This window comes from Labrus mixtus, chromosome 23, assembly GCF_963584025.1.
Source record: "Labrus mixtus chromosome 23, fLabMix1.1, whole genome shotgun sequence".
NCBI classification, from domain to species: Eukaryota; Metazoa; Chordata; class Actinopteri; order Labriformes; family Labridae; genus Labrus; species Labrus mixtus.
This window is the reverse complement of record NC_083634.1, coordinates 14,466,047-14,489,637: the sequence shown is the minus strand read 5'-3', so window position 1 is coordinate 14,489,637 and position 23,591 is coordinate 14,466,047. Positions and strand designations below refer to the sequence as shown.

The following is a 23,591-nucleotide window of genomic DNA, read 5'->3' as shown; positions in this document are numbered from 1 at the left end:
GAGTGGGTATTGTCTAAACTTGGAATGTGTTCCTGTGAATCCATATGACAGTCTGCACACTGAGACAAGATGAAGCTGAGACGTGTTACTGCAAATTTTTGTTTTATTTTGAAGAACAGTTTACCATGACTCAAAATTATGATTCAACCAGTGACACTGTGACAACATACAGTAAGTGGAGGCTAAAGAATTAAACACAAGGTGAGCATAGGAGAAGTTAAACAAAAGGATCTCTAAGAAAAAAAACATGCAACAGGAAGGAAATGAAATGCAAAGAGCGTTACAAATCATGAAGGCAAAACTAACTGTAGCTGGATTAATTAATTCCAGCTATGCACCGCCATGAACACAAGTAGATTTGTTCCATCTGTTTTAATGTTGAGGGTGTTTTTGTGCTTTTTGTGTCTTTGTTGTTGACTTGGGGACATTGTGAACTACCTGGTGTGTAAAAGTGTCGTGTGTAACGTAAGTTCACTAGCTTTATGCTCCCTATACAATTTAACATGAAATAAACAAAATGTAGATTCATGTGAGCGCTTTCTTACTGGCACAGCATCAAATCAACAATCAACATCCATCTCAATAGAGACCTGAAGCGAGAGAGCTGGTATACGATACTGCCTCTCACTTTGTGGCAAAAACTGGTATTTAAAAAAAAAAAAAATAGTGCAACATTTCTGAGAACAAGGGGGACGCAAATATAAAAGATAATTAAACACATTCGCAACAACACTTTTCTTTACTTTACTGCAGAACTTTAACCAAACTCCATTAAGTCTCCTAGACTGGAACCAGTAGAACCTCCTGGGATTAGCTCCGCTCTCAGGGATCTCTGAGAAACAAGGAGAAGGGGAACACAAGGCTGCAAAGAGAGAGAGAGAGAGAGAGAGAGAGAGAGAGAGAGAGAGAGAGGGAGTATTGAGTGTCTCTGCTCTTGTTAATATACAACTAAATCTTCATTCCATAACACATTTGTCTTCTCTGTGCTGAAGGACATCGTGGGAAAGACGTGGATTTCAGTCCTTTTTAATCTCTGGCAACTTTACTGTGTTTAGATGTGAAGTTTCAGTTAGGTTTAGTTTCTCCTGGGGGGTTGTGAAGTCAATCAGACCTCAAAATAAGACAATTAAATCATCGTTATCTCCACAGGTATTAATCTTCTTCCTGTGTTCAGATTTACCTCTATGTTCTTAATTTGTTCACCTCTTGCTCTCAGCGTGCCGGCAAATACTCTTTCATGTTTTAATTGCTTATAATGAACCCCGAGTCAATCATGCTGAAGGTGTTCCCAGCTCAATCTGCTGTCATACAAACCTGGCTAGTCGGGTCAGGATCCCTCTCCTTTCAGGTGTTCCAGGCTCAGAGTCTGTATTCTCTTCTTCCTCCTCCTCCTCCTCCTCCTCGTCCTGTATCATCACGGCCTGTGTGCTCGCTGGTTGCACTTCCCCTGGCGTCCCTTTTCCTCTGTCAGCGCTGACGCTTGATTTCTGCTGGGGTTCCACAAACCCTTTGGTCCCTCTCTGAAAAAGAAGATGACCTGAAATTAAATACAACAGCACAGTGCATCTTTTTTTTTTAACCTAAAAGACTGTTTGTGAAAACCTTTTCCACCCAGCATAGATTGCCCTTTGTTTTTGTTTTTCATTTTGGGTCTAAAAAAACTCGAACTTTTGTCAAACATTTAAGAAAGATGTAACAGTAATGCTTCCTGCTCAGCGTTCAAACCTAATCCTTGTTAAAGCTGAGAGACTTGTGTTGGCACATCCTTCTCAGAACATGAATAACTAAATGGGCTGACATAATTAGTGTAAATCATTTTTTCCACATGTTAATAATTTGAGTGGAAAAAGCCAAGCTCGAGAATGATGAGGAAGAAGAAAAAAAACAAAGAAGTCAGAGTGGACAAGTTTAAAAAAAACACCGGATCCGATGAGATGAAGGGCCATTGATGAAGACGAGAGGCGCGTTGGGTAATTTTAGGACTTTGTCGCTAATCAAAGTGAAGCGCTTCACTAGAAAACATGTACACTCTTCACCTGATGTTAATACTATTATTAACCATAATCACACTTGTTATCCTACCTGTCTGCGCTAACGTTTGCCTGGAGCTACAATAAAGAGAGATGCTACAAGTGTGTGTGTTTATATAGGCGAGAGAGAGGAAACGAAAGTGTGTTATGAGATTGATATCAGATGATAGATTTCTGGACTCAACTCAATCTAAACTTCTGTGGGCGTAAATGACTGACTTCTTCGTTTGACATTAAAGAGAGTGACAGATCTGTTCAGCGGTAAAAGCAGGGGATGAGTCAGAGACTGAATAAATACATGAAAGACTCACCTTGTCATCATGTCCTGGATCCTCTCTGGCCTTTCGCCCTGCACATTGATATTCATAATGCAGCCTGACAAAGTTAGACAGAGGCGAGTTTATTCCTTTATTAATATCAAAATAACTGGTGTGAGATCTTACACCACTACACACCAGTAAACCAAATACATTCCATCGAAACGAGAAACAATAGTTTGTGAAAATGTTTATAATCTGACTGAATATAAATATTTAAGAGACTTAATTTTTATTGCATGCTTTGATTAAATTGTTGAAATGCCTTTTAAGTAAGTGATGCTACTTTTCTTTGGCCCAAAAACAGTTCAAAGATTCTTCTTAGAGGGGCGCTCAACTGTCCTTTTAAAGGTCACATATTATGCAAAATACACTTCACCACGTTTTTCCGACACTAATATGTGTCCCGAGTCTGTCTACAAACCCCCAATTAATAAAAAAAAAACTCCATCCTCTCGGTGTTTTGCCAGCTCCACTTTTAAAGAAATGTCTGCTAAAACAGGGTGTTTGGAGATTTTCCCTTTGTGACATCACAAAGGGCAATAACCCCTCCCCCAGGTGGGTGACACTCCCACATGCTCATCAGTTTGTAAAAATCCGTTTTCTATCAATCACACAGATCTGAAATGATCTCTTCAGTCATAAGTCTTCAATAACGTACGGCCTGTTCTGCCAGAGAAGAGACATTGCACCGAAAGTGTTGTGACAAATCTACAAGCTGTCACTTATCGTCTGCTTTATGACAACGGGGGGCCTCTCCAGGACATCAGGCAGACTACACACGTGTGAATGCCTTTCGCTGAATCATCAGTTTTCAGGAAGCTTCTAAGAATAGACCGTCCTGACAGTCGGTGAACTGACACAGCCGCCGTGTGTGTTTGTATGTGACGCCTTTGTTTCGACATGTTTAGTGTTACGTTCAATGTGCTGAACGTAATTGAATAAGGATCGCTCGCTGACACTTGATTTCCTGTGCACACGTAATGATGCTTGAGGCCCCGCTGTTTGCAGGATGTTTACACAGTTTGTGCATCTCAGTGTCGAGCTGGAGTCCAAAAAGAGACAATCTTTGTTTATTCAAGTAGCAAATTAGGTGGAAGATCAGCTCTAGTGTGTGTGTGTGTGTGCGTGCGTGTGTGTGTGTGTGTGTGAAGGTGAGTGTTTTCAAAATAATAATTTTCACATCACTGATCTGACTGTCAGTGTGATTGAGGTGGCGCCTGGTTTCCTCTTGTCTGTTTCATAACCGCAATAATCCCTGGAGCGTGTACGTATCTGTGTATGTGTGTGTATGAGTGTGTATGTGTGTGTGTATGTGTGTGTATGAGTGTGTATGAGTGTGTTTGTGTGTGTGTATGAGTGTGTTTGTGTGTGACTAAAGGGCAGTTGTGATATTACGAATAAGAACAATTAATTAATAAGTCTTAAAACTTTATTACATTGAATATAAGTCAGGGGGCGGGGCTTAGCTTGTAGACTTTAATGCTCTGTGTGTTCAACGGTCATATATTGGCCGAGAACCTTTAAAGGGAGAGTGACTTATAAAATAATAATTCATCTCTGACACACTCTTGAAAACATAATCCTAAAGGTAATCAACACCTGAACCTCTGGGACTGGTTTCTGTTATGTGTCTGTATTGATGAAATGCACACAGCGCACTTTATTAAAGCACGTTCTGAAGAAGAAGGTGGGGTCACAAGAAGACATGTGCATCACTTTAAATGTATTTTTGATTCTTGAACCATTGGAAGAACCTCACATTCATTTTAACTTATTATGTTAAATACGACGAGTGCAATTTAAATATAGCTGAAGGTTGCAGATTAGTAAAAAAAGATGACTCACCCAGCCATGACACCCCTGCTTTCAGCCTCTAAGTCGATGGTTAAGTCCTTTAGTATGGCCTCCTCTAGTGGTGAATCTCTCCTACTGCGCTTTGTCAGAGGCTCAGAAACAAATGGAGATTGTTCAGCTTCTTTCTGCTGGAAAACAAACAATGATTTACTTTTTTACACAAATATGATTTAAAAAAAAAAAAAAAACAATGTCACATTATAGTGTGCAAAATAAATACACTGCATTTAACTCCAAGACATACAACTAGGAAATATCTTGCCATGGACTGGACTGAACTGTGTAAATCAACAGACACCTGGATCACGTTCCAACCTGTGTACACCTTAAAATCGATCCTGCTCTCACTCCTTAATCACCAAAACAACAACTTACTAAGCTCAACTTCTCCCCTGCTGACTTTCCTGAAACGAGACAAAAATAAACACATAAAAGATCCAGAATTACAATGTTGTCAGTGGTCAATAGAGTTCAACTTGTAAAGCACTTTTCTGGTCTTCTGACTACTCAAATGAGTTTTACACAGCATGCCACGTTCACCCATTCACACACTGATGGCAGAGGAAGCTATGTACGATATGTCCATCAGTATTAACTAACAGCATTCATTCACATTCACACGCCGCTGACGCAGCAGCCGGACCGACTTGGGGTTCAGCGTCTTGCCCAAGGACACTTCAATATGTGACTGCAGGAGCTGAGAGACGACCGACTCCACCGCCGTGACGAGTGTCCGTCCTCACCATTCCCCGTCCTCACCATTCCCCGTGTTTTTCTCAAGGTAGACGAGAAGATTTAATGGATAGGCTTTCAGGTTCCCGTCACATTGTACGCACATGACCTTCGACACTCCCTCCCATGGCTTCTTGTCTGGTAGTTAGAGTTTAAAAAAAAATCTCTGATGCTGTCTCTTTCATATTTGGCTGCACAGCACAGCAACTCAAAGATAAATTGATATTACTGTAATTTAAGTGCATCATCCCACTGTCCTTTTTATTTTTACAGTTTACTACTTCAAATAAAATACTAAAATCAGAGAAGTGCTGGTGGAATTATCATATCTTCATGATACAGTGATGGATGGTAGAATAGGTAGAAAGCTAACGGACAAATCAATACATGGGTGAATCAACAAAGCGATGAACTCATTACAGAGGATACAAGGGAAGACGTTGAAGTGGGTACTGGAGAAGGGCCCGAGACTGTCCAGGTTGCCGAGAACAGTTCTGACAATGTCCTAAAAAACACAATAAATGAAAGAGCAATATGATAAATGTCACATTTAATCAAGAAGAAAATGTATTCTTACAAAGAATAGAGTTAATGACAGTGATTTATCATAACAATTATGAATGCAGGTGAGGATGAGTTGTATTCATAATCACCTCCAGTTCTTCATTTAAGCAGTGTCTTCTGATTACTTCCTCTCCACTGATTAAAAAATATATAACAAACATACCGTTAAGTAACACACATTGGAGCTTTTAAAAGTAGCCATTGACAGTAGTGTTGTTACATCATGTTAAAATAGAGACCAATGTGATTAATGTTTCCTTGCTTGTCTGCAGCTCATCCATCCCCCCAGCTGCTTTTGAGACTCAAATAGCAGACAGTAACAGTTTCTAATACTTTTAAAAGACTGAACTTCGTGGAGAATGGAATTGTTTTCTTCTTGCTTGTATATGTTTTACTTGTGGTTTTGAACTATAGTCGATTTACTCTGCTTGTAAAAAAGTGAGCAAGAGATGGAAATAATTATGGGCTGAATGTATCAAGAAAGAAATAGAATAGAATATAATTACTTTATTGATCCCAAACTGGGAAATTGTGGCGTTACAGCAGCAGGTTATCCAAACACACAATATGAGTAAAAAACACAATGTTAGCAAATTTAAACATAATATAATATTAAATACAAAGTAAATAAGTACTAAAAAATATCAAAACTAAGAATGTGAATATATACAACCAGGATTTAACTAAGCATTACTAGTCTTAAATACGAAGATTAAATATGGAAGACGTATAAATAAATAAATAAGATAAATAAATGTAAATGTGCAAAAACAGAGTTGAAAATGGTTGTAAATTAAATATGAAAGATTAAATGTAAATGTGCAAAAACAGAGTTGTAAATGGACAGTTATTAGAATAAATTAGAATAATCAACCCCATTGCAGTTTCACTAATCCAAAGGTTTGTCTCTGTTTGAAGTGGGGTCAGAAAATAGTTTCTAGCAATATTTAAAGTTGTAGGTTTTTCACTCAGGGTTTCCTTCAGGTTTGGAGGTAAAAAAAATTAAAGCCAGTTAAATGATTTAATTTCTGGTCATATTATGGAGTATACTCTCTTTCATTTCCAGAAAAATCACAAGGTTGTGCAATTGGAGCTGCTTTAAATCAAGTATCTTATATTATTAAAAGTGGAACCACTGAAGGAGGCAGTGATATATATCAGGTATAAACACGAGGGTGTGAGGATGTAAATAAATGTCTTGCCTGAAGCTGCTGCCTCCTCTGATCGTGAACTTGTAGATTAAACTACCAGCTCTGATGAATCGAGTTTCAGGTAACGGGAAGGAGAAGGCTGACAGTGGCATGGCTGACCTTGAGAAATTAGGGCAAATTAAATCAACATGGTTGCTAAATTAACTCGTAAAAAGTGAAATTGGTTGAGCAAGCTAGGTAATAATATAAAACGATAGGATTCAATGCTAATTACCTCATAAGATAGGCTAGAAAAGTGAAGTTCTTTTACTTTAAAAAAGAAAGAAAAGATTGATAGGGTAAATTCGGGTCAAGTCCCGCCTCTCCGCTGCCTCCGTGTCCTTTCGCCATTTCTGATTGGCTACTTCTTCTGCCAATCAGAGGCGTCACTATGGTGACGCTTAGAACCTTACCCGCCCTGTGCCTGCCTGTCACGTTAGCACACTACAAAAGTTTAGCACGCCTAGCAGCGGACGGTGTTTGCATCTTTCCTTCCTTCTGTTTAGTCGCTAAAGTTATAAAGCAGGGGACAATTGCCTTTTATATGAATACATTTTAAAAATAATTCTGCAGTAAAAGATAAACAGGTAAGATAATTCTATATTTAATATCTTTGGTGTCAACAATGTCACGTTGTAATGTGCCTGTACACCTTATTATAAATGTTTTTAGTCACAATAATACTGTTACGACCTTTACCCTTCATGTGCAGTGTGGCAATGCATGAGTCATTTATTAACCTTATACTGTTGTTGAAGCTGTCAAAATTCAAATGGATTTATATTAACTAAGAAGTCTCCCTTAATGTTCTCTCTCCCCTGAAAGTGTGTATTAAACAAGATGTCCCTCACCTCAACTACTCCCTCTGTCCTCCTGAACACGGGGGTTCAGATGCCCCTCCTGGGTCTGGGGACCTACAAGTTGTGGTCTCCAGAAGATGTCTGCCTGGCTGTGGATGCAGCACTGCTGGCTGGTTATCGACACTTCGACACTGCAGCCTGCTACGAGAATGAAGCTGAATTGGGCCGAGCCGTCAAGAAGCTCCTGCCGAAGCATGGCTTGACCAGAGAGGACGTCTTCATCACCAGGTGGAGAATACATTTGATCCTAAAGTTTGACTCTCAAAGACACACCCCAACAACCCTCTCCTCTCTCTATCTCCCTGCAGCAAGCTGGACCCAAAGGATCAGGGTGAGAAGGCCATGGAAGGAGCCCTTCAGAGCCTGTCTCAGCTGGATTTGGGTTACATTGACCTCTACCTGATCCACTGGCCTGGCACACAGGGAATGGATGAGACTGACCAACTCAACCCAGGTGAAGAATATCAATTAAAACAAACCCAAATCATACACAAATGTCAAACAGGCGATCTGCTTGTTAAAATTGTCCCTCTAAACAGGACACAGTACGTACACAGTGTAAACACAGAGCATAGTTTTTTCTCTCCGTGAGGGTTTTGTTAAATAGGTAACAGGCTACAGAGAGATAACAATGTTGCTCTTTGCCACTGATAACTCTGAGCCTTTTGTTAGCTGCACTACCTCTGCAAATGTGTGCAAACCAAAACTCTTTTAAAAGTCTAAACAGCTTTTACAGTCAATGTGACGGCTGACCACAGGATCCTGTTTCTGCATGTGTGTGTTCATGACCTACAGAGTGTAAAAACTGAAATTTCCCCTTGCGGGGATCAATAAAAGTAAATCTTAAATCTTGATCCAGCTGTGTGCAGCTGCTACCAACATCAGATGCAGGAGCAACTCTTTCTCACTTAAAAAAAACCATTAAAGAAAAAAAAGACATCCTATAAAGCTGAAGGAATTTTTGCTGGCCATTGCAATTGCAATTGTTGGAATAAAAATGAAATGTTGGAAATGAATAGTTGAACCCCAGAGAACATGACTGAATGTTTGAGTGTTTAACAAAATATTGAACCATTATAAGGGAAGATAAAAAACAGCACTACACTGATTGCGCCACTACAATGTTAACTATTACTGAGGTAATCCTAAATGGATAACCTGATTCCAGTTAACAGAGCTCAGAGTTGGGTCACACTCGAGGAGCTGCACGCTCAGGGGAAGTTGAAGGCCATCGGCGTGTCCAACTACACACCAGCACACTTGGAAGAACTGATGCAGAGCTGTAAAACTCATCCTGCGGTGATACAGGTAAATGTAATGATGGGGGGGGGAGGATGAATAACATGTGTCCTACAAGTAAGTTCTGTGCATCCTTTGAAAGAACAAATGCAGAAATTGTGTTCCCTTTTTTTCCAGGTAGAGTTCCACCCACAATTTTGCCAGATGGAGTTGAGGAGTGTTTGTGAGAAGTATGGAGTGTGTTTCGAAGCCTACTCCTCCTTGGGCAAAGGAGTGCTGGTCACTGACCCTGTCGTCATGGAGATAGCAAAGAACTGTGAGCGCACACCTGCTCAGGTAACCTCAACACACAGCATTTTGATTAACACAGTTTGAGCCAGTCTAGTTTACTAATTGAACAGTTAATAACATGTTTAGCACCACCATTTGGAAAACATTCTATTCCTCTTCTCTCCTTTAGGTCCTTTTGCGCTGGGCGGTGCAGATGGGTCACCCAGTGATCCCCAAGTCGTCCAATCCGGGCAGAATAAAGGACAATGCCAGGATTTTTGACTTCACACTGAGTGACACAGACATGAACAGACTTTCAGCTCTGGACTGTGGGCGCAAGTACTGCAGGGATGCATCACAAATAGTTTAACTCATCAGTAGTCAAGCAGACCTTGTCACTCATCTGTGTTTTTTAATTTTATGAAGGATCAGCGTTATTCACAATAAGGCGCGTAGCTGACCTGATTAACAAGTGGGTGCGATATCACGCTTTATTCAACAGGCTTACAACCCACCTCAGCTTCAGCTCAGCCTGTCGTCAGTCTGACTGAAAGTTGGGGTGAGACAGCATTTCCAGCACGGCGACAGTCATCGATGTGACTCCAGAGCCCTGTGCAGTAACTGATGGGTGACGTCGCCCAGGCTTAATCTATTAATATTCACATTCTATCATTGGCACTATAGAAATAAAGATTGATTGATTGACTCATGATGTCTCTTTACTGCTGCTGTTCTTCACTTCTCATTGTCAGAAAATATGCGCCACAAAAAGGTGAACATTTGACTGCGTGGTTAACAAAAAATTTTGTGTTCAAGTATGCAAATGCAACAAATGCATGAGCTGATGGATGAAGATTCATCTGAGATATTCAAGAAGTCAATTAACATATTGTTAGTACGTATTTTCATGGATTCATTCACCTTGATAATTTTGTGGACATATCTTTAAATTGTGTCAACCATCTCACAGTAATTCTACTTTTGGATGTCTGAAGCTGTAACCTTATATGGGTGAAGCACCTAAGTAGTAGCAGATCTATATATGGATAGGAGCCAACTATATGTTGTCAGCAACTGTTTGCTAGACAAAGAGTCTACATCTGATATGTATACAAATCAGTGTCATGTCATCTTTATTGTTTTATAGTGATGTACCCAAATGGAAAGGAATTTGAGGGCTGTACCTTCTAGCAGAATATAAGCCACACTGTGTGCTGAAAACTTGGCCACTTTGCCAATGATTGTCAATGATTATGAGATCTTGGTCAACATGGGTCAGCGATGGTCTGCACTTTGTCAGCCATGTGTGTTGTGTTTCTGTGTTGTCTGACCATGGCTGAATGAATCTAAGATGATCCACAGTCTGTTTCACGATTTCATAATTGTCCATCTACTACAGAAATAACCCCCACCTAACACATATTGATTTACAAAATGTTTAAGCCCCATTTAACAATGAGAACCAGCTGCCTGATGTCCAACACTTGCATGTTGTTGTTAACAAACCTGATAATGTGCCATCATTTAAAACACCATAATCTTTAATTATTCTTTAACAAAATAATGTTTGGTTAATTGGGTCCTATCTTGAATTGACAATGGATCATCAGAAAATTGCAATGCAAAATGTAAATGAAAGAAACCAACTTTTAAAATTATTTATTTATGAGAAATAAGCAGGAATTTATACCTTAAAAGCTGTACATTTTATTTGTTTTTTAAAGTGAGAAATATCAAAACATGTTCTGGTTTATTTTTCCGTTTCCCATGGTATTTTGTTTAATCCCACAGAAAATACCGAACACTACATCAAGAGGGCGCCAAACAAACTTCACTGGATGAATTCCCGCCTTCCGGTTGCTTTGCCTTCTTTGATTAGCTCGATCATCTTCCAATCAGCGGCGTCAGAAAGTTGTCACCATGGCGATGCAGGAATCCGCTAAAGCTGTCACGTGACTGTCAGCTGACCACATGGAGACGCCAGCAGCAGTTGTCAACGGAAATCACATACTGGAGTTAAAGCTCAGGGTTTTATTTGCCTTTTTTTAACGCGATACGTTTTATTATTTACACTTTATATGTAATTAAATGACAGGTCGTTGCCTTCCTAGACACTTATAATTAAAAAAATACTAAGCTGAAAGGACCCAAAAGGTGAGACAAGTATTTTTGTTTTTACGTCATAAGCAGTGGCATTTTAATGCAATAGCTTTTCATGCAATTCTCTACTTTGCAACAACTAATTTCATGAAAAATACGTCATTAGTCACCATCGGATGCTCTCGTTTATATTTGCAGTCTATAGTTTTGCACAGCAGCATTTCTATACAATATCTATGCAATATTATACAGCTTTTGAAAAGTGTTCTGAAATGGCCAGATTGTTGGTTAATTGTGACAATGTCTGCTAGTAATTGTCAACTTTCTTACACTTCTGCAGTGTACTAGTTGCATTGGTGACGTTCCTCAACCATAGACTGTAAATGATTTATACAGTCTGTGGTTTCAAAGTGTATCATAAGAAACTAAATGTCTGTCTAATTGAGAAAAAAGAAAACTCCCCTCAGTCGCCCATTGCAGTCCCAATACAACTAAACTAATACTTCTCAAGAAAATCCTATTTATTTTCTCATTCAACTCTATCCCTTCCTTTATCAATGTGGGAAAGAAAAAAATAGTCCAAACAGGCCACAAAAAGAAAAGTGAAGCCAATCAGATGTCCTCCACTATACCCTCTGTCCTCCTGAACACGGGGGTTCAGATGCCCCTCCTGGGTCTGGGGACCTACAAGTTGGTAGGTCCTGAAGATGTCTACCGGGCTGTGGATGCAGCACTGGTCGCTGGTTATCGATCCTTCGACAGCGCGGCCGTCTACAGGAATGAAGCTGAATTGGGCCGAGCGCTCAAGGAGCTCCTGCCTAAGCATGGCTTAACCAGAGAGGACGTCTTCATCACCAGGTGGAGAATACAAGCTTATAGAATTGACTTTTTTGGGGTATATTTATACGAGACATATTTTTTTGCTCCAGTGGGATTATTAACACAAATGTCTTTTTTTAATAGATCTAGAAAATAAACACGTTAGATGAATTTGGTCATGTTAAATTCAATACTTTACACGTTTGACTCTCAAAGGCATACTGTACAATTATTTACAACCCTCTCTTCTCTTTTTCTCCCCGCAGTAAGCTGGGCCCCAAGGATCAGGGTGAGAGAGCCATGCAAGGCGCCCTTCACAGCCTCTCTCAGCTGGATTTGGGTTACATTGACCTCTACCTGATCCACTGGCCTGGCACACAGGGAATGGATGTGACCGACCAACGCAACCCAGGTGACATTCATGGGCAGTGTGTACGTTTAAACTGACAATAATCTAAATGAAGCAACTCTTTGTTTTTAAGTAAATAATCCAGTTAGAAAGAAACATGATTCAAGCTGTCCTCTCACTGTCCTCCTCAATTACGGAGTTGCACTTGAGTAACGGTAGAGATGAAGTCCTAATTAATATTTGATGTCAGGTAACAGAGCTCAGAGTTGGGCCACGCTGGAGGAGCTGCACGCCCAGGGGAAGCTGAAGGCCATCGGAGTGTCCAACTACACACCAGCACACATGAAAGAACTGATACAGAGCTGCAGAACGCACCCTGCTGTGCTACAGGTAGAAGAAATGACAACACAAAACAGATAATCTATAAATACAAAAAAAATGTACTCCAACACTTTTTGTCGGAGCAAATGCAGCAAGTTTTCTTTTCTTTATTCTTCAGGTAGAGTTTCACCCTCAGCTGTGCCAGAGAGAGCTGAGGAGTGTGTGTGAGGAGTACGGAGTGTGTTTCCAAGCCTACTCCTCCTTGGGGAAAGGAGAGCTGACTGCTCACCATGTAGTCATGGAGATAGCAAAGAACTGTGGGCGTACACCTGCACAGGTAACCTCAACACAAATATATTTTGAGATGTTTTTTTTCCCCCCACCAGCCTCAACTTCTAATTAAACATCTAATGATATTTCAGCACAAACAATTGGAAATCATTTAAATGTGATTGTTCTCCTTCAGGTCCTTATGCGCTGGGCGGTGCAGCAGGGCGTCCCAGTGCTCCCCAAGTCGTCCAATCCGGACAGAGTTAAGGATAATGCCAGGATTTTTGACTTCACACTGAGTGACTCAGACATGGACGGACTTTCGGCTTTGGACTGTGGGCACAAGTACTGCTGGGATGCATCACAAGTGGTTTGACGGACCCCTATTGGAACAATTGTTATTCTCCACAGTTAACCCTGGAGGTGGCTGTTCTTCAGATCTGACTGGCAGTAGAGCCGTATTGAGAAACCAACATTACTAAGAGTTGAAAAATGAAAAATGAAGACATTAATAGCTCAGTTGATCAAGCTACTTGGCATTACCAGGATTTTAATTGACAAACGCACCTGGCAAAGAATCAGGGATTGAATCAACTGAAAAGACAGATGCAGCACCAGGTGTCTGAGTGTTATAGAAAATGACAATAGAGATCTATTCTATTTTTTTTTAAAGATATTTTTCAGGCCTTTTTTCCTTTACTAGACAGGACAGCTGAAGAGAGACAGGAAATGTTTTGAGGAGACAGTGGGGGATGAAATGCAGCAAAGAGCTTAGGTCGGATTTAAACCCACTGCAGCTGCGATGAGGACTGTAGCCTCTGTACATGGGCCGAATGACAAAACCGCTAGGCCATTGGCTCCCTCAAATCTCTTCTATTCTTAAGTCATATTTTACATAAAAACCTGAAACACTGAAAGCCTTCTAATCAGTCTGAATTGATTTAAATTCTTATGACTTCTTTGTTGTTGCCTCATACTCTTCATCAATCACCTTCTTAACAAGCACTGAAGTGTTTTGTGTTCAAGCCTTCCCATCTGATTTGGTCTTTCAATGAAAAGAATCCTCTGATATGAAGAACTGGAAACAATTTTAAGAATTACACACGAGGCTTACTTTAAAACCACTCTTAAAATTATTTATTCAGGACATTATAAACCAGAAGTTTCACAGCCATAGAGAAAATTCATTTACAAAAGTCATTGAAAAAGAAAAGAATCCAACAAAAAAAAGAAGCAACTATTAAAACTCAATTTTCTCCACACACACGCACGCACACATCTCAAGATTCAAGTAATATCAAGGATGGTTGCAGATATCCAGGTGCCCAGGCAGCTTTAACATATGAGGGGTGTTTACTGCCACAAATGTCTGAGACCAGACTCATAAAGCGACTTTTTGTAAGATGGCTAGTGTGGACAAAAAAAAAAAAACGGCATTAGCCAGTATGTAGTTTTCCTCTTATGTGACAGCAAACACATCCAGTGTTATGTGCTTTTTATGTTGACATGTGACTGAGCTGTTGTGTTTAAGGCGGGAGTTGGGCAAACAGGCAAGGCTTGCTACATGGTGCCACATCACAGGTTACAGCATGTTCAAGGCAGTTTAGAAGTATTTGTATTACCCAAGAGAGTAAAAGCATTCATATCTAGCCTCAAGCGCTCAACACCTTGTTCATATTCTCTGCTAACAGATTCGATCTTGTGTCATAGTACAGGTACAGTTCTGCTAGGAAGGACTTTTTCACTATTTTCTCTCTTCTGGTTGTGACAGCATCTATACTTAAACAAAAAAAAAGTCCTGATATCTCTACTAGCATGTGAAAATTCAAAATGTAATAATGGTTGAGTTCTGTCTTATTTTGAAATGTGGCAATTTTAATGGATCAGCATGGGAGCTTTTGGGAGCTTTGTACTAAGTACTTCAGAGTTATAAAATTGTTTCAAACAAAGTTACACAGTCACCGTACACATGGTAGACTAAGGCGATTCTTACAAAGACGGTCCCACTCAGATTGTCAACAAAATCTCAGAATTACTAATTTTCTATACCAAGTTTACGAAAAAGGCTTTTAAAAAAGGAGCCCAATGTTTCACTTTAAAGATAATGGAAAATGCAGCCTCTTAGCCTGCACACCCAAACAAATCACAAGTCAACCCTACCAGTCAGGAGGACGAGAGTAAGACACATATAGAACAAACCTTTTACCATTTTTCAATAATCACATATCAATAACAAAAGTCACAAATAGCCTAATGGATTTCCCAAGATGTGCAGCAGTGCTGACCTTAAAATCAATCATAAGAATAGTTATATTCCCGACAGGTCATTTTGAGTTTATTATGTGCCAAGCTATCCTGAAAAGTCTGAATGTAATAAATGCATTAAGAAACCAGCTTGGCTGGAAACAGATTTTCCTTAACAGAAAAAAAAAAGAGTTGAAAATATAGAGATGTTGCCCCAATACAATAACACCCAGTCCCACTCTGATATCAGTGCAGTAAAAAAAAACATGTTTTACTTGATTTTTAACAGCTGTATGCTACTAAGCCTATATGAGAATTATGATTTCTGTTGTTGGATAATCTAAAAGGATTCCTAACCCAACAAACCAACTGAGCTAACGCAGGCGGCACACATCTTGGAGGTAATGAATGAGGGTATCAAGTTGATGCAAGTTCTCACAGATACCAGATCATTTGCCGTATTGCATGCATTTCACGTCTGGCATCAGAACTTCTTTAGAACCCTTCTTTTGTTGTGTTTATTTTGGAGCCGACTCTCCGAGGGTTCAATTTTCTGTAAGCACAGGGTGCAGAGTAAACGTGTTGGCTCCTTTGTTCAGCAGTGAAGTCATCCTAACTCACATCTTTAAATATGCATGTAACATTTATCACAACAGCCATGGATTGTACACTGCCTATTGCTAGGTTTGCCAAACGCAGTAAAAAGCACTGTAATATAGGAACTCGTAAACTTAAATTCTTGCCACGTATCTTGTAACCTCCCACCCGCCCATTTGATAAAATATTAACAAAATATTTACACGTAAAAATTTCAAAGTCTGCTTTTTTTTTTTTTTTTTTTTTTGCTCATCCAAGGATTTAAAAAGATATATTCATATTGGTTTGTGCTCTTATACGTATGTTTCATTTCATTTTCTTTAGATAGAATCTAACCCTGAAGTTTTACAAAAGATATTTTTTCTGCATCAGAGATTGTCCTTGTACAAGATTGTTCTTCTTTTGATTATTTCAGGTATAAAGCAGTTTGTGATAGTCAAGTACTGATGTTGAAAAATGGTATTGTCTCGCAGCTAGCAGAGGAGGAAGCTGTTAAAAAAAAAAAAGGAAAAAAAAAAAAAAGGATACTTCAAAGAAATCCTTCCTTTTTAAAAAACTTCCTCTGTTGCCTGCAGATTGTTTTGGCACACTAATACAGCTGTCTCCATTCGCTTGTGTTCGTCAAAACTCGGAGGAACAAGCATTAATAAAACATCGACATTAACTCTTTTAAAAAAAAAAGCATGGAAGGAAATTCTAACGGCACACAAGGTGGCCTCAGGATTCTGGATTTCAGAGCATTTATCTCGCCATCTACAGTATGTTGCATATTTTGGATGAGCGAGACAGCTAAAGTAGTAAGCATCTGTAAAGTGGTCACCTATAAAATCTTCACATGAACAGTCTTTCTTTGTGTTTCGAGGACAACATCTCCTCTCTCTCTTGGTCCACCGCTTCATCCGGTCTGTGGGAGGGGGGGGGGGGGGGTCACGATAGCTTACAGTCGATACTCATGCTTGACTGGCTATCACCCTTTCACAGTAGGCTGCCCAACCAACACCATTTACATCACAACCAACACCAATACAAAATCTATTCAAATGTAGTTATCAATGACGTATAAAATGACATGACTAGGATCCTGCATGTAGTCATACCTTTTTGTTTGGATCTCTCTCTCTTTCTCTTTTTTTTTTTTTTTTGATCAAAGCAACCTTTCAATTGATCTTTTGGCTTCCCAGTTGCTTCCTGCTCAGTTTCGTCGACTCCTCCATCACTTCGGACCTCGTATCAGTCAGGCTTGTCTCTCAGTGCTTACTCATTGCGGTGGGTGTGGTTTTCATGGTGGTTGTTCTCTCCCTCTGTCTCCTGGTGGCTGAAGAGGTAGCTCCACCAACTCTTGGAGTGGTGCATCTGTTTGGCTGGCCCAGGGCTTCTTACTTTTTTCATCTCCTGCATGAAATAATAACAGTGTCAAGTTTAAAATACACTTTAAAGTTACACTCAGAAAAGTCAGATTTAGTGCCAAAGATAACCAGATCTTTTGCTTTGCCAAATACACACTTACAACCACCAGCTTCAAGCTCCAAATTGTACCGTTCCCCATATTGAACTGGCGGCAATTACCTCTGAGGTCGCACTCAGGATGGAAAGGTTAACTTATCAAACAGGTGGCCATGAAATTACGTTTTAACAGAGTCTCTAAAATGTATATGACTTTGAAACATGGAGCACAGTACTGCTTGATTCTCATTGGCCAATTACGCATAGCAACAGTCTGCGATCCCTCCAGAACAAGTCTTTACTAAGAAAAGTAGATGGTTGCTAGGGATATTATTGATTATGACAGAGAAAACAAAAATAAAATAAAGATGGTATGGGATATGCCGGTGTCAAAAGATGAGTGAACATAAAAGAAAAGTGGAAAATAAAATGTCTGCAGGAAGCCATTCAGGGTGAGACAAAACCCCTCCGCTTGGTGTTGGGGTCTTAATGACACTATCCCTAACACAACAGTGTTTAGGATTTCTTCCCTAGCCACAACATCAGAGGGCAATGGCTGCATTGTGAATATGGTCAATTGTCCCATATTTCCCCCTATCATGACATATCTTGTCACCGCTTCCCCTGTTCTGCTATCCGCCCTGCAATTGTCCTTCCATCCCCCTGACCCTTCATTCTCACCCCTTTGTCAAGCAGGATGTCAAACTCGTCGCTCATCCTCCGGAGCTGCCGGCCGTATTTTTTAGCTGCCCACAAGGCGGGCGGGGCCGATTTTGATCGTCCCCTGAATGGAGCTCCTTCCGTGGGGGTGCCAGCCTCTTCTTCCCCCCTGGCCTGGAGCTCTTCGTCTCTGGAGACGGTGTAAGCGTGGGACTCTGAGTTCAATCTGATCCGACCAGTCCCTACACACGGGGAGAAGCAAAGATGAGGTTTGTGTTGCTTTACAAGAGGAGGGTTAGATCAACAGAAGACAGGAGGACTTACTAGTTAGGTACACTGCATTAATCATGTAAAACAATACAGATAAAACACAAATAACATGAGTCTTTACTGCTTTGAATAGAGAGAAGGTTTTTCTAAATGCAAATGGCTTGACTCCCTTTCAACTAAGAATGCTATCTCATATTATCCTATCGTACATAACAGAGTAAACACCTTCATAATCATTTATACAGAAGGAGACATGACTGAAAACAGCCAAGAAATAACAGGACAGGAATTAGGAGGCACAGGCAGTAATGCTGAAGTGAATGAGAGGTTTGATTCACTACACCAACTCTTTTCTTTTTTTATCTGTTTGTGCCAGAATAATCTGCATGGCAGGAGCTCTTGCAGAGATGTATATTACTTCATTACCAAAATTACAACAATCATCAATAAAGAGAAAATGAGCCGAAGCTTGAATTTGAGCAGATTGTTATAATAGGCTACATAGTGCATTTGATGACTTCCTTTCAAACCATGAATACACATACACAGTTAAGAACTCGAGCGCAAATTAAAGCGATTCGTCATTTAAAAAAATCTGTGCTGACATTTTGATCAACAGGAAGAAAACTAATAAGAGAAGCCGAATAACTAGAATCCCATCCGGCCTTATTTGAAGGTTTGCCAAATTTACCCACTTTAAACTTTTTTGTTTATCAATGTTTTTGCTGTCGTTGGTGTTTCCTACCTGTCAGTCTGAGCTCTGGTAGGGTTAAGCTGTGTCGGTGGGGAACATGCGGCTCTTCCACACCTGACGATCGGTCGTTCTCTTCCTCTTTTACCTCCTCTTCTGACCCGGACTCACTGTCTGAAATAGTGAATTTCGCAGCCATCGTGACATCTGTGACAGACACAATTTAAAAGCAAGACACAGTTAAGACCCCAATATAACCACATAATGAGGACAACATCAATACATAAATCCATTACAGAGCACAAAACAACCTAGATGTGTTACCAAGCTTACTAAGGCCTTTTATGTTAGAGTTGACCTGCACTTGACCTCGTCTGGGTGAACTAGAAAAGAGACTTCAGGCTTCATATCGTGAAATACAATGACCAAAACATCTTTCATATCTTTACATATGTGTTATAAAGGGGGGGAGGGGTGAATGACCATGTAAAGCTAATTATTCAAGACTCTTAAAATGGCATCATCCATTGTATGGTTGATGTTTCTCCTACCTAACACACCCAGCAGGATATCTTATTCTCTGTGCTGTCCCTGCTATAAGCCGGTCCAAAGGTATCCGCAGTGCCGTAACCTGCCAGATAACCGACTTGTTTTGACAAAACAAGTCTCAGAAATGATAACACTTTGTTGTTACACTTCATTCCAACCCGGCAACACACCTTCTTCTCCGGTCAAAACACCGACTCGTCTGTGTTTGTTGTTGTTGACTGAAGAGGACAAAAGAAACTTCCTAGAGGGCGGAAGCTGCTGAGTGGCTGAATTAACAAACGAAGCTGGTAAGAAAAGGAAATAAAAAAAAGGTTTTTCCTTACCCGAAATCTTTATAATGTAAGTCCGGAAAGTGCGAGTGTTCCTTTAGTTGGCCTCATGCGGCCGCAGCGAGTGTTTTTTTTTTTGTTATCGGCGACTTGTCTCTTTTTTTTTTCACTGTACAACACAGTTCAGCTCCACGCTCACCCAATCGCCGTGAGTCAGTGCTCCGCCGCTGCGCGCTGACGTCACTGTTGCGAGCTAGGAATGGGCCGGGGCTTTTGTTTGTCTCACCGGCTTACCGTAATATACAGTGTAGTGGCGAAGCAAGATTTAAAAAAATGGACAAGATGCACAGTGGTGGTTCTAGACCAGGGATGGGCAACTTTGGTCACAGCAAAGGCCACATTCATTTAATTCTCACTGCCAGAGGGGCCAAATTGTAGAATACAAAAACGATTACAGTGAATTATGTCTCAAATTTAACTCAACATGTACCAGTGATCAAATATTATTATGGACATATTTCTGGTTTTCACTATTTCATGTTTTTCTTCATGTTTCCAATTAATTGATGTGTAAAAAATTGACCTGAGGGCCACGTTGAGGGTTGATGGGGGCCGCATGTGGCCCACCCCTGTTCTAGACCACTTTTACTGAGGGGGCCAGTTGTTTTGTCAGAGCGGAACATTAAACCCAGGTGAAAAATAGACAAAGATGATCATTTTAAAAAATATATATAAATATTATGCCAAATAATAGCACACATCATTAAATACCATGATTTATATTTGTTTCAGTAACAGTATTTAATACTAGATTGTGAGTCTGGTTGTTGAGTCAAATACTAGGGGGGGGGGGGGGGGGGGGGTCTTCCTTTTGGAGGGGTGGCCACAGGGGGGGACCAAGCTCAGTGTTACAGGGGCACTGGCCCCTGTTGGCCCCTGTCTAGAACCGCCCATGGACAGATGTCTCGCATGTTGAAGGCTATTTATTTAAATCTTCTTTAATGTTCAAACTTAAGAGGAACAAGTTATAGGCTAGTAGAGGCTACTTCAAGAAAAAAACGAATATAATGTTAAAGACAAATGTTGCACAATTAAAATGACCTTAAAACGTGACCTTAAAGGTGAACTGAAGAAAGTCCTCTTTATTGTTTTTAGTCTGTTATAAACGGTCTTATCTGAATAGTATTACTGATATATCACTGAGTTACTGAGTATTGAGTTAATAAATGGTTAATTGACTTGGACTTGTAGGCTATAGGCTATCTGAGCCTCACCCACAGAAGTATTAGCTGTCAAATAAAAGTTAAATTAAATGTGTGATATTTTATTCATTTAGCAGAGTAGATGTAGGCTAAAAGTAGTGAAATATATATATGTAAATAAAATAAAAAATATATAAATACTCAAGGAGTAGCCTACAATAGATCTCGTATGCGTTATTATATGTTGTAAGTTGACCTCAGCTTTTGATCATATCACATGGTTTTTTAAGCAGATGGACTTTGACAGTAGTCAAGCAGCTCAGCTGACAAAAAAATAAATAAATGGCACCAATGGAAATTAAACTACCTGACTCGTGGGCTACTTACCACTTGCTGTTAGTGTCATTCATTTCAGTGACTCTTATCTTCTTTCCCTTCTGAAAGGGTTAAAGATCAATCAAAAAAAAAAAAACAGACAGACACAGTGAACCCATGTTACACAACAGCTAAGTGAGAATTGCTTTTGGCAGATGTTAAAGCTGATAAGGAAAGGGTAGGGCTAGAAACAGTAGGTCTACAACTGTAAACACACAATGCTTTCACTCACTCGATCTGACTATGACTGTCGGGTAAATTAATTACTAACAGATTTATATAGAAAAGAAAACTGATAGAAGTCATTTTGTTGAGTTTCTTTAACTTCTCTTTACCCACTCTTCTTCTTGTTCACTGTGACTTAGAAGATAAGGAGAGGAGAGAAATCCCACCCACCCGTTTGTTGTAATACTTAACATGAGCAGCAGATGGAGAGGCAGGACTAAAAACTGATCTGCTCCGATTTTTGCTGAGTTCTGTTTCTCTTCAGTCACTGCTCCATCTCCTGACAGCTTAACTGGTCTACTGCGAAATGAATGGAAAATCAACTCTATGACTTACATATAGGCCTATTTATTTGTAACTTTTATATAAAAACATGTAAAAAAAAAAAAGTTTAATTATGACATTACTGCGAAACCCTTAATATGAATAAATCTATGACGATAGAAAAATGATTGCTTCTTATTTTCAAAATGTTGCTAAAGTCCTTTTTTTGTTTGTATCAAATCACAACATTAAAATTCTGTTTATAGTGTCTGTATGCCACAGTCTACCCTCTCCTGACTGCCTTTCTACTTTTCCCTCTTGCACTTTCTTCACATCAAAAGGAGAGAGTCAACTATGTTATTATCTACCATTTATATCCAAAGCTGCCTCTACGTCTTTCCCCTCCCCTCCTCTCCTCCATTCTCTTCTCTCTCATCCTTGCATTAAGAGCTTCTAGTGGGATTAGAAACAAAACCCTTACTAATTTTTCCTAAATTAGTGTCACTAGGAGGAGGAGCTAACTGTGACAGGATTTGTTGTGTTCAGATGCAGCTTCTCCTAATTCAGTGCATCCAAACAAGAAGTGGGCTTTCTAAGCCAAGACAAACACACAAAGTCTGCACACTCAGCTTTTCATACTGGTTTAGGGATGGAGCAGCTCAAGAAAATGACTGTTGAGACGCGCTTCTTTTGAACTCTATTTTTGAAAGGGATTAAAGAAATAATACATGGGAGTTCTCTTTTCTGGTGTCGTTAGAGAACCGTACAATTTTTATTCATCTTAATCTGTGTGTGTGTGTGTGTGTGTGTCTAAGACATAGAAATGCCATGTGTGCACAAACTTGGTAGCAGTTAAGAGCCATAAAGTACCACGCATGCACAATAGTTTTCTCAAGGAATAGTTTTGCACACTTACATGAACGCGCTGACAAAGAGTGTGTTTGTGTATACGTCTGCTGGATTTGAATGTATTCTGACGGCGCTATACAATTAGCATCCATTTATATCGCTCCGTACCAACCTCGCCCTGCCTCCCTGCCCCTCATCTGACGGCTATTTTGGGAAATGGAGGCGTATGCACTCCCACACAGTCTCCAAACCAACACTCAGTGAGGGTGTGTGTGTGTGTGCGTGTGTGTGTGTGTCTGTGTGTATGTTTGAGAGCAAAAGCAGCAACCTTTCCAAGCGGCTCCTGAAATGTTCCTTCCAATTTAATGTCAGTACAGTGCCTATCTGCAACTGCTGCAACCTCACTCACTGTCCTTTGAAATATTTCCCCCCTCTCTGCAGACCCCCCGTTTCAGTCTATGAAGGAGATGCAGTGCAGGATTTGAATTATTTGAAGTAATAATAATAGACTTTATTTGGCATGGACATCACAGACACATTGGACGAACCAGATGCATTGTTTAAGTGTTTTAGCAAGCATGCTAGTTCTCAACACCTGTCCACAAGTAGGAGAGCTTAAACAGAAGGGGGAAAAAAATACATGATGTGGACATGAAGAAGAAAAGGTTGGTCTTCCAATTCCAAAAAAGAAGAAGATGAGAAACATCTAAACTACAGTCTGCATGTACCAGACATTGAGAGAAGAAAGACAAGTAGGACGGTGAAAAATCAACAGCTGAAGGATCAAAAGCAAAGCCAACAAAGATGCAAGACGAGTCTGAGAGTGAAGAGAGAGAATTGAGGTAGAGCAGAAAAGGTGGCTGTAAATGTAAAACTTTAACAAGACTGTCATAGAAAAAAAAAAAGAAACGTCTGGGAGACAGAAAAGAGAGGAATGGCAGAGGTCTCCAGAGGGTAAGGAACATGAAAAGGCAAATTTAACCTACATCTGAGTGAACACACACCTCCTGCTCGCTATTCATCTTGAGCCCTCAC

The 23,591-nt window shown here is 40.0% G+C and overlaps 4 protein-coding genes across 6 annotated transcripts; 2 read left to right on the top strand and 2 right to left on the bottom strand.

Moving 5' to 3' along the window:
• Positions 1–342: 342 nt before the first annotated feature.
• Positions 343–6,156, bottom strand: LOC132958988 (membrane-anchored junction protein). Of its 2 annotated transcripts, none has more exons than XM_061032075.1 (8): positions 5,590–6,156; positions 5,366–5,441; positions 4,964–5,074; positions 4,580–4,608; positions 4,196–4,329; positions 2,342–2,405; positions 1,315–1,520; positions 343–862 (listed from the first exon to the last, which is right to left on the bottom strand). In XM_061032075.1, exons 1-8 carry the CDS (start codon positions 5,659–5,661, stop codon positions 823–825), a joined length of 732 nt encoding a protein of 243 aa, XP_060888058.1. In that variant the 5' UTR covers positions 5,662–6,156; the 3' UTR covers positions 343–822. The 2 variants fall into 2 exon arrangements, with proteins under 2 accessions (XP_060888058.1, XP_060888057.1); XM_061032074.1 differs by having other exon boundaries at positions 4,196–4,332; positions 5,590–6,155.
• A 978-nt stretch (positions 6,157–7,134) lies between these two features.
• On the top strand, positions 7,135–9,765 carry LOC132958985 (aldo-keto reductase MSMEG_2408/MSMEI_2347-like). Its single transcript, XM_061032072.1, has 6 exons — positions 7,135–7,277; positions 7,516–7,778; positions 7,859–8,004; positions 8,719–8,858; positions 8,967–9,125; positions 9,250–9,765. The coding sequence occupies exons 2-6, from the start codon at positions 7,531–7,533 to the stop codon at positions 9,427–9,429; spliced, it is 873 nt and encodes a 290-aa protein (XP_060888055.1). The 5' UTR covers positions 7,135–7,277; positions 7,516–7,530; the 3' UTR covers positions 9,430–9,765.
• A 1,129-nt stretch (positions 9,766–10,894) lies between these two features.
• On the top strand, positions 10,895–13,835 carry LOC132958986 (glyoxal reductase-like). Its single transcript, XM_061032073.1, has 5 exons — positions 10,895–12,017; positions 12,245–12,390; positions 12,578–12,717; positions 12,827–12,985; positions 13,115–13,835. Exons 1-5 carry the CDS (start codon positions 11,776–11,778, stop codon positions 13,292–13,294), a joined length of 867 nt encoding a protein of 288 aa, XP_060888056.1. The 5' UTR covers positions 10,895–11,775; the 3' UTR covers positions 13,295–13,835.
• Positions 13,836–14,032: 197 nt separating this feature from the next.
• badb (BCL2 associated agonist of cell death b) lies at positions 14,033–21,360 on the bottom strand. Of its 2 annotated transcripts, none has more exons than XM_061032076.1 (4): positions 21,231–21,360; positions 18,878–19,030; positions 17,884–18,104; positions 14,033–17,151 (listed from the first exon to the last, which is right to left on the bottom strand). In XM_061032076.1, the coding sequence occupies exons 1-4, from the start codon at positions 21,247–21,249 to the stop codon at positions 17,014–17,016; spliced, it is 531 nt and encodes a 176-aa protein (XP_060888059.1). In that variant the 5' UTR covers positions 21,250–21,360; the 3' UTR covers positions 14,033–17,013. The 2 variants fall into 2 exon arrangements, with proteins under 2 accessions (XP_060888059.1, XP_060888060.1); XM_061032077.1 differs by lacking the exon at positions 21,231–21,360 and adding an exon at positions 19,696–19,858.
• Positions 21,361–23,591: the final 2,231 nt, after the last annotated feature.

Bases quoted from the DNA above. Each gene is read 5' to 3' on its own strand.
- LOC132958988 (XM_061032074.1), bottom strand. From the start codon at position 5,661: ATGTTTGTTATATATTTTTTAATCAGTGGAGAGGAAGTAATCAGAAGA. The intron at 5,075-5,365 runs GTATCCTCTGTA...TCTAACTACCAG, and splicing joins CCACTTCAACGTCTTCCCTT to ACAAGAAGCCATGGGAGGGA. The intron at 863-1,314 runs GTTTGTATGACA...CTCTCTTTGCAG, and splicing joins ATCCTGACCCGACTAGCCAG to CCTTGTGTTCCCCTTCTCCT.
- LOC132958985 (XM_061032072.1), top strand. From the start codon at position 7,531: ATGTCCCTCACCTCAACTACTCCCTCTGTCCTCCTGAACACGGGGGTT. The intron at 7,779-7,858 runs GTGGAGAATACA...ATCTCCCTGCAG, and splicing joins GAGGACGTCTTCATCACCAG to CAAGCTGGACCCAAAGGATC. The intron at 8,859-8,966 runs GTAAATGTAATG...CTTTTTTTCCAG, and splicing joins CTCATCCTGCGGTGATACAG to GTAGAGTTCCACCCACAATT.
- LOC132958986 (XM_061032073.1), top strand. From the start codon at position 11,776: ATGTCCTCCACTATACCCTCTGTCCTCCTGAACACGGGGGTTCAGATG. The intron at 12,018-12,244 runs GTGGAGAATACA...TTCTCCCCGCAG, and splicing joins GAGGACGTCTTCATCACCAG to TAAGCTGGGCCCCAAGGATC. The intron at 12,986-13,114 runs GTAACCTCAACA...GTTCTCCTTCAG, and splicing joins GTGGGCGTACACCTGCACAG to GTCCTTATGCGCTGGGCGGT.
- badb (XM_061032076.1), bottom strand. The intron at 18,105-18,877 runs GTAGGAAACACC...CCCCGTGTGTAG, and splicing joins ACCAGAGCTCAGACTGACAG to GGACTGGTCGGATCAGATTG. The intron at 17,152-17,883 runs GTGAGAATGAAG...TATTTCATGCAG, and splicing joins ACATCCTGCTTGACAAAGGG to GAGATGAAAAAAGTAAGAAG.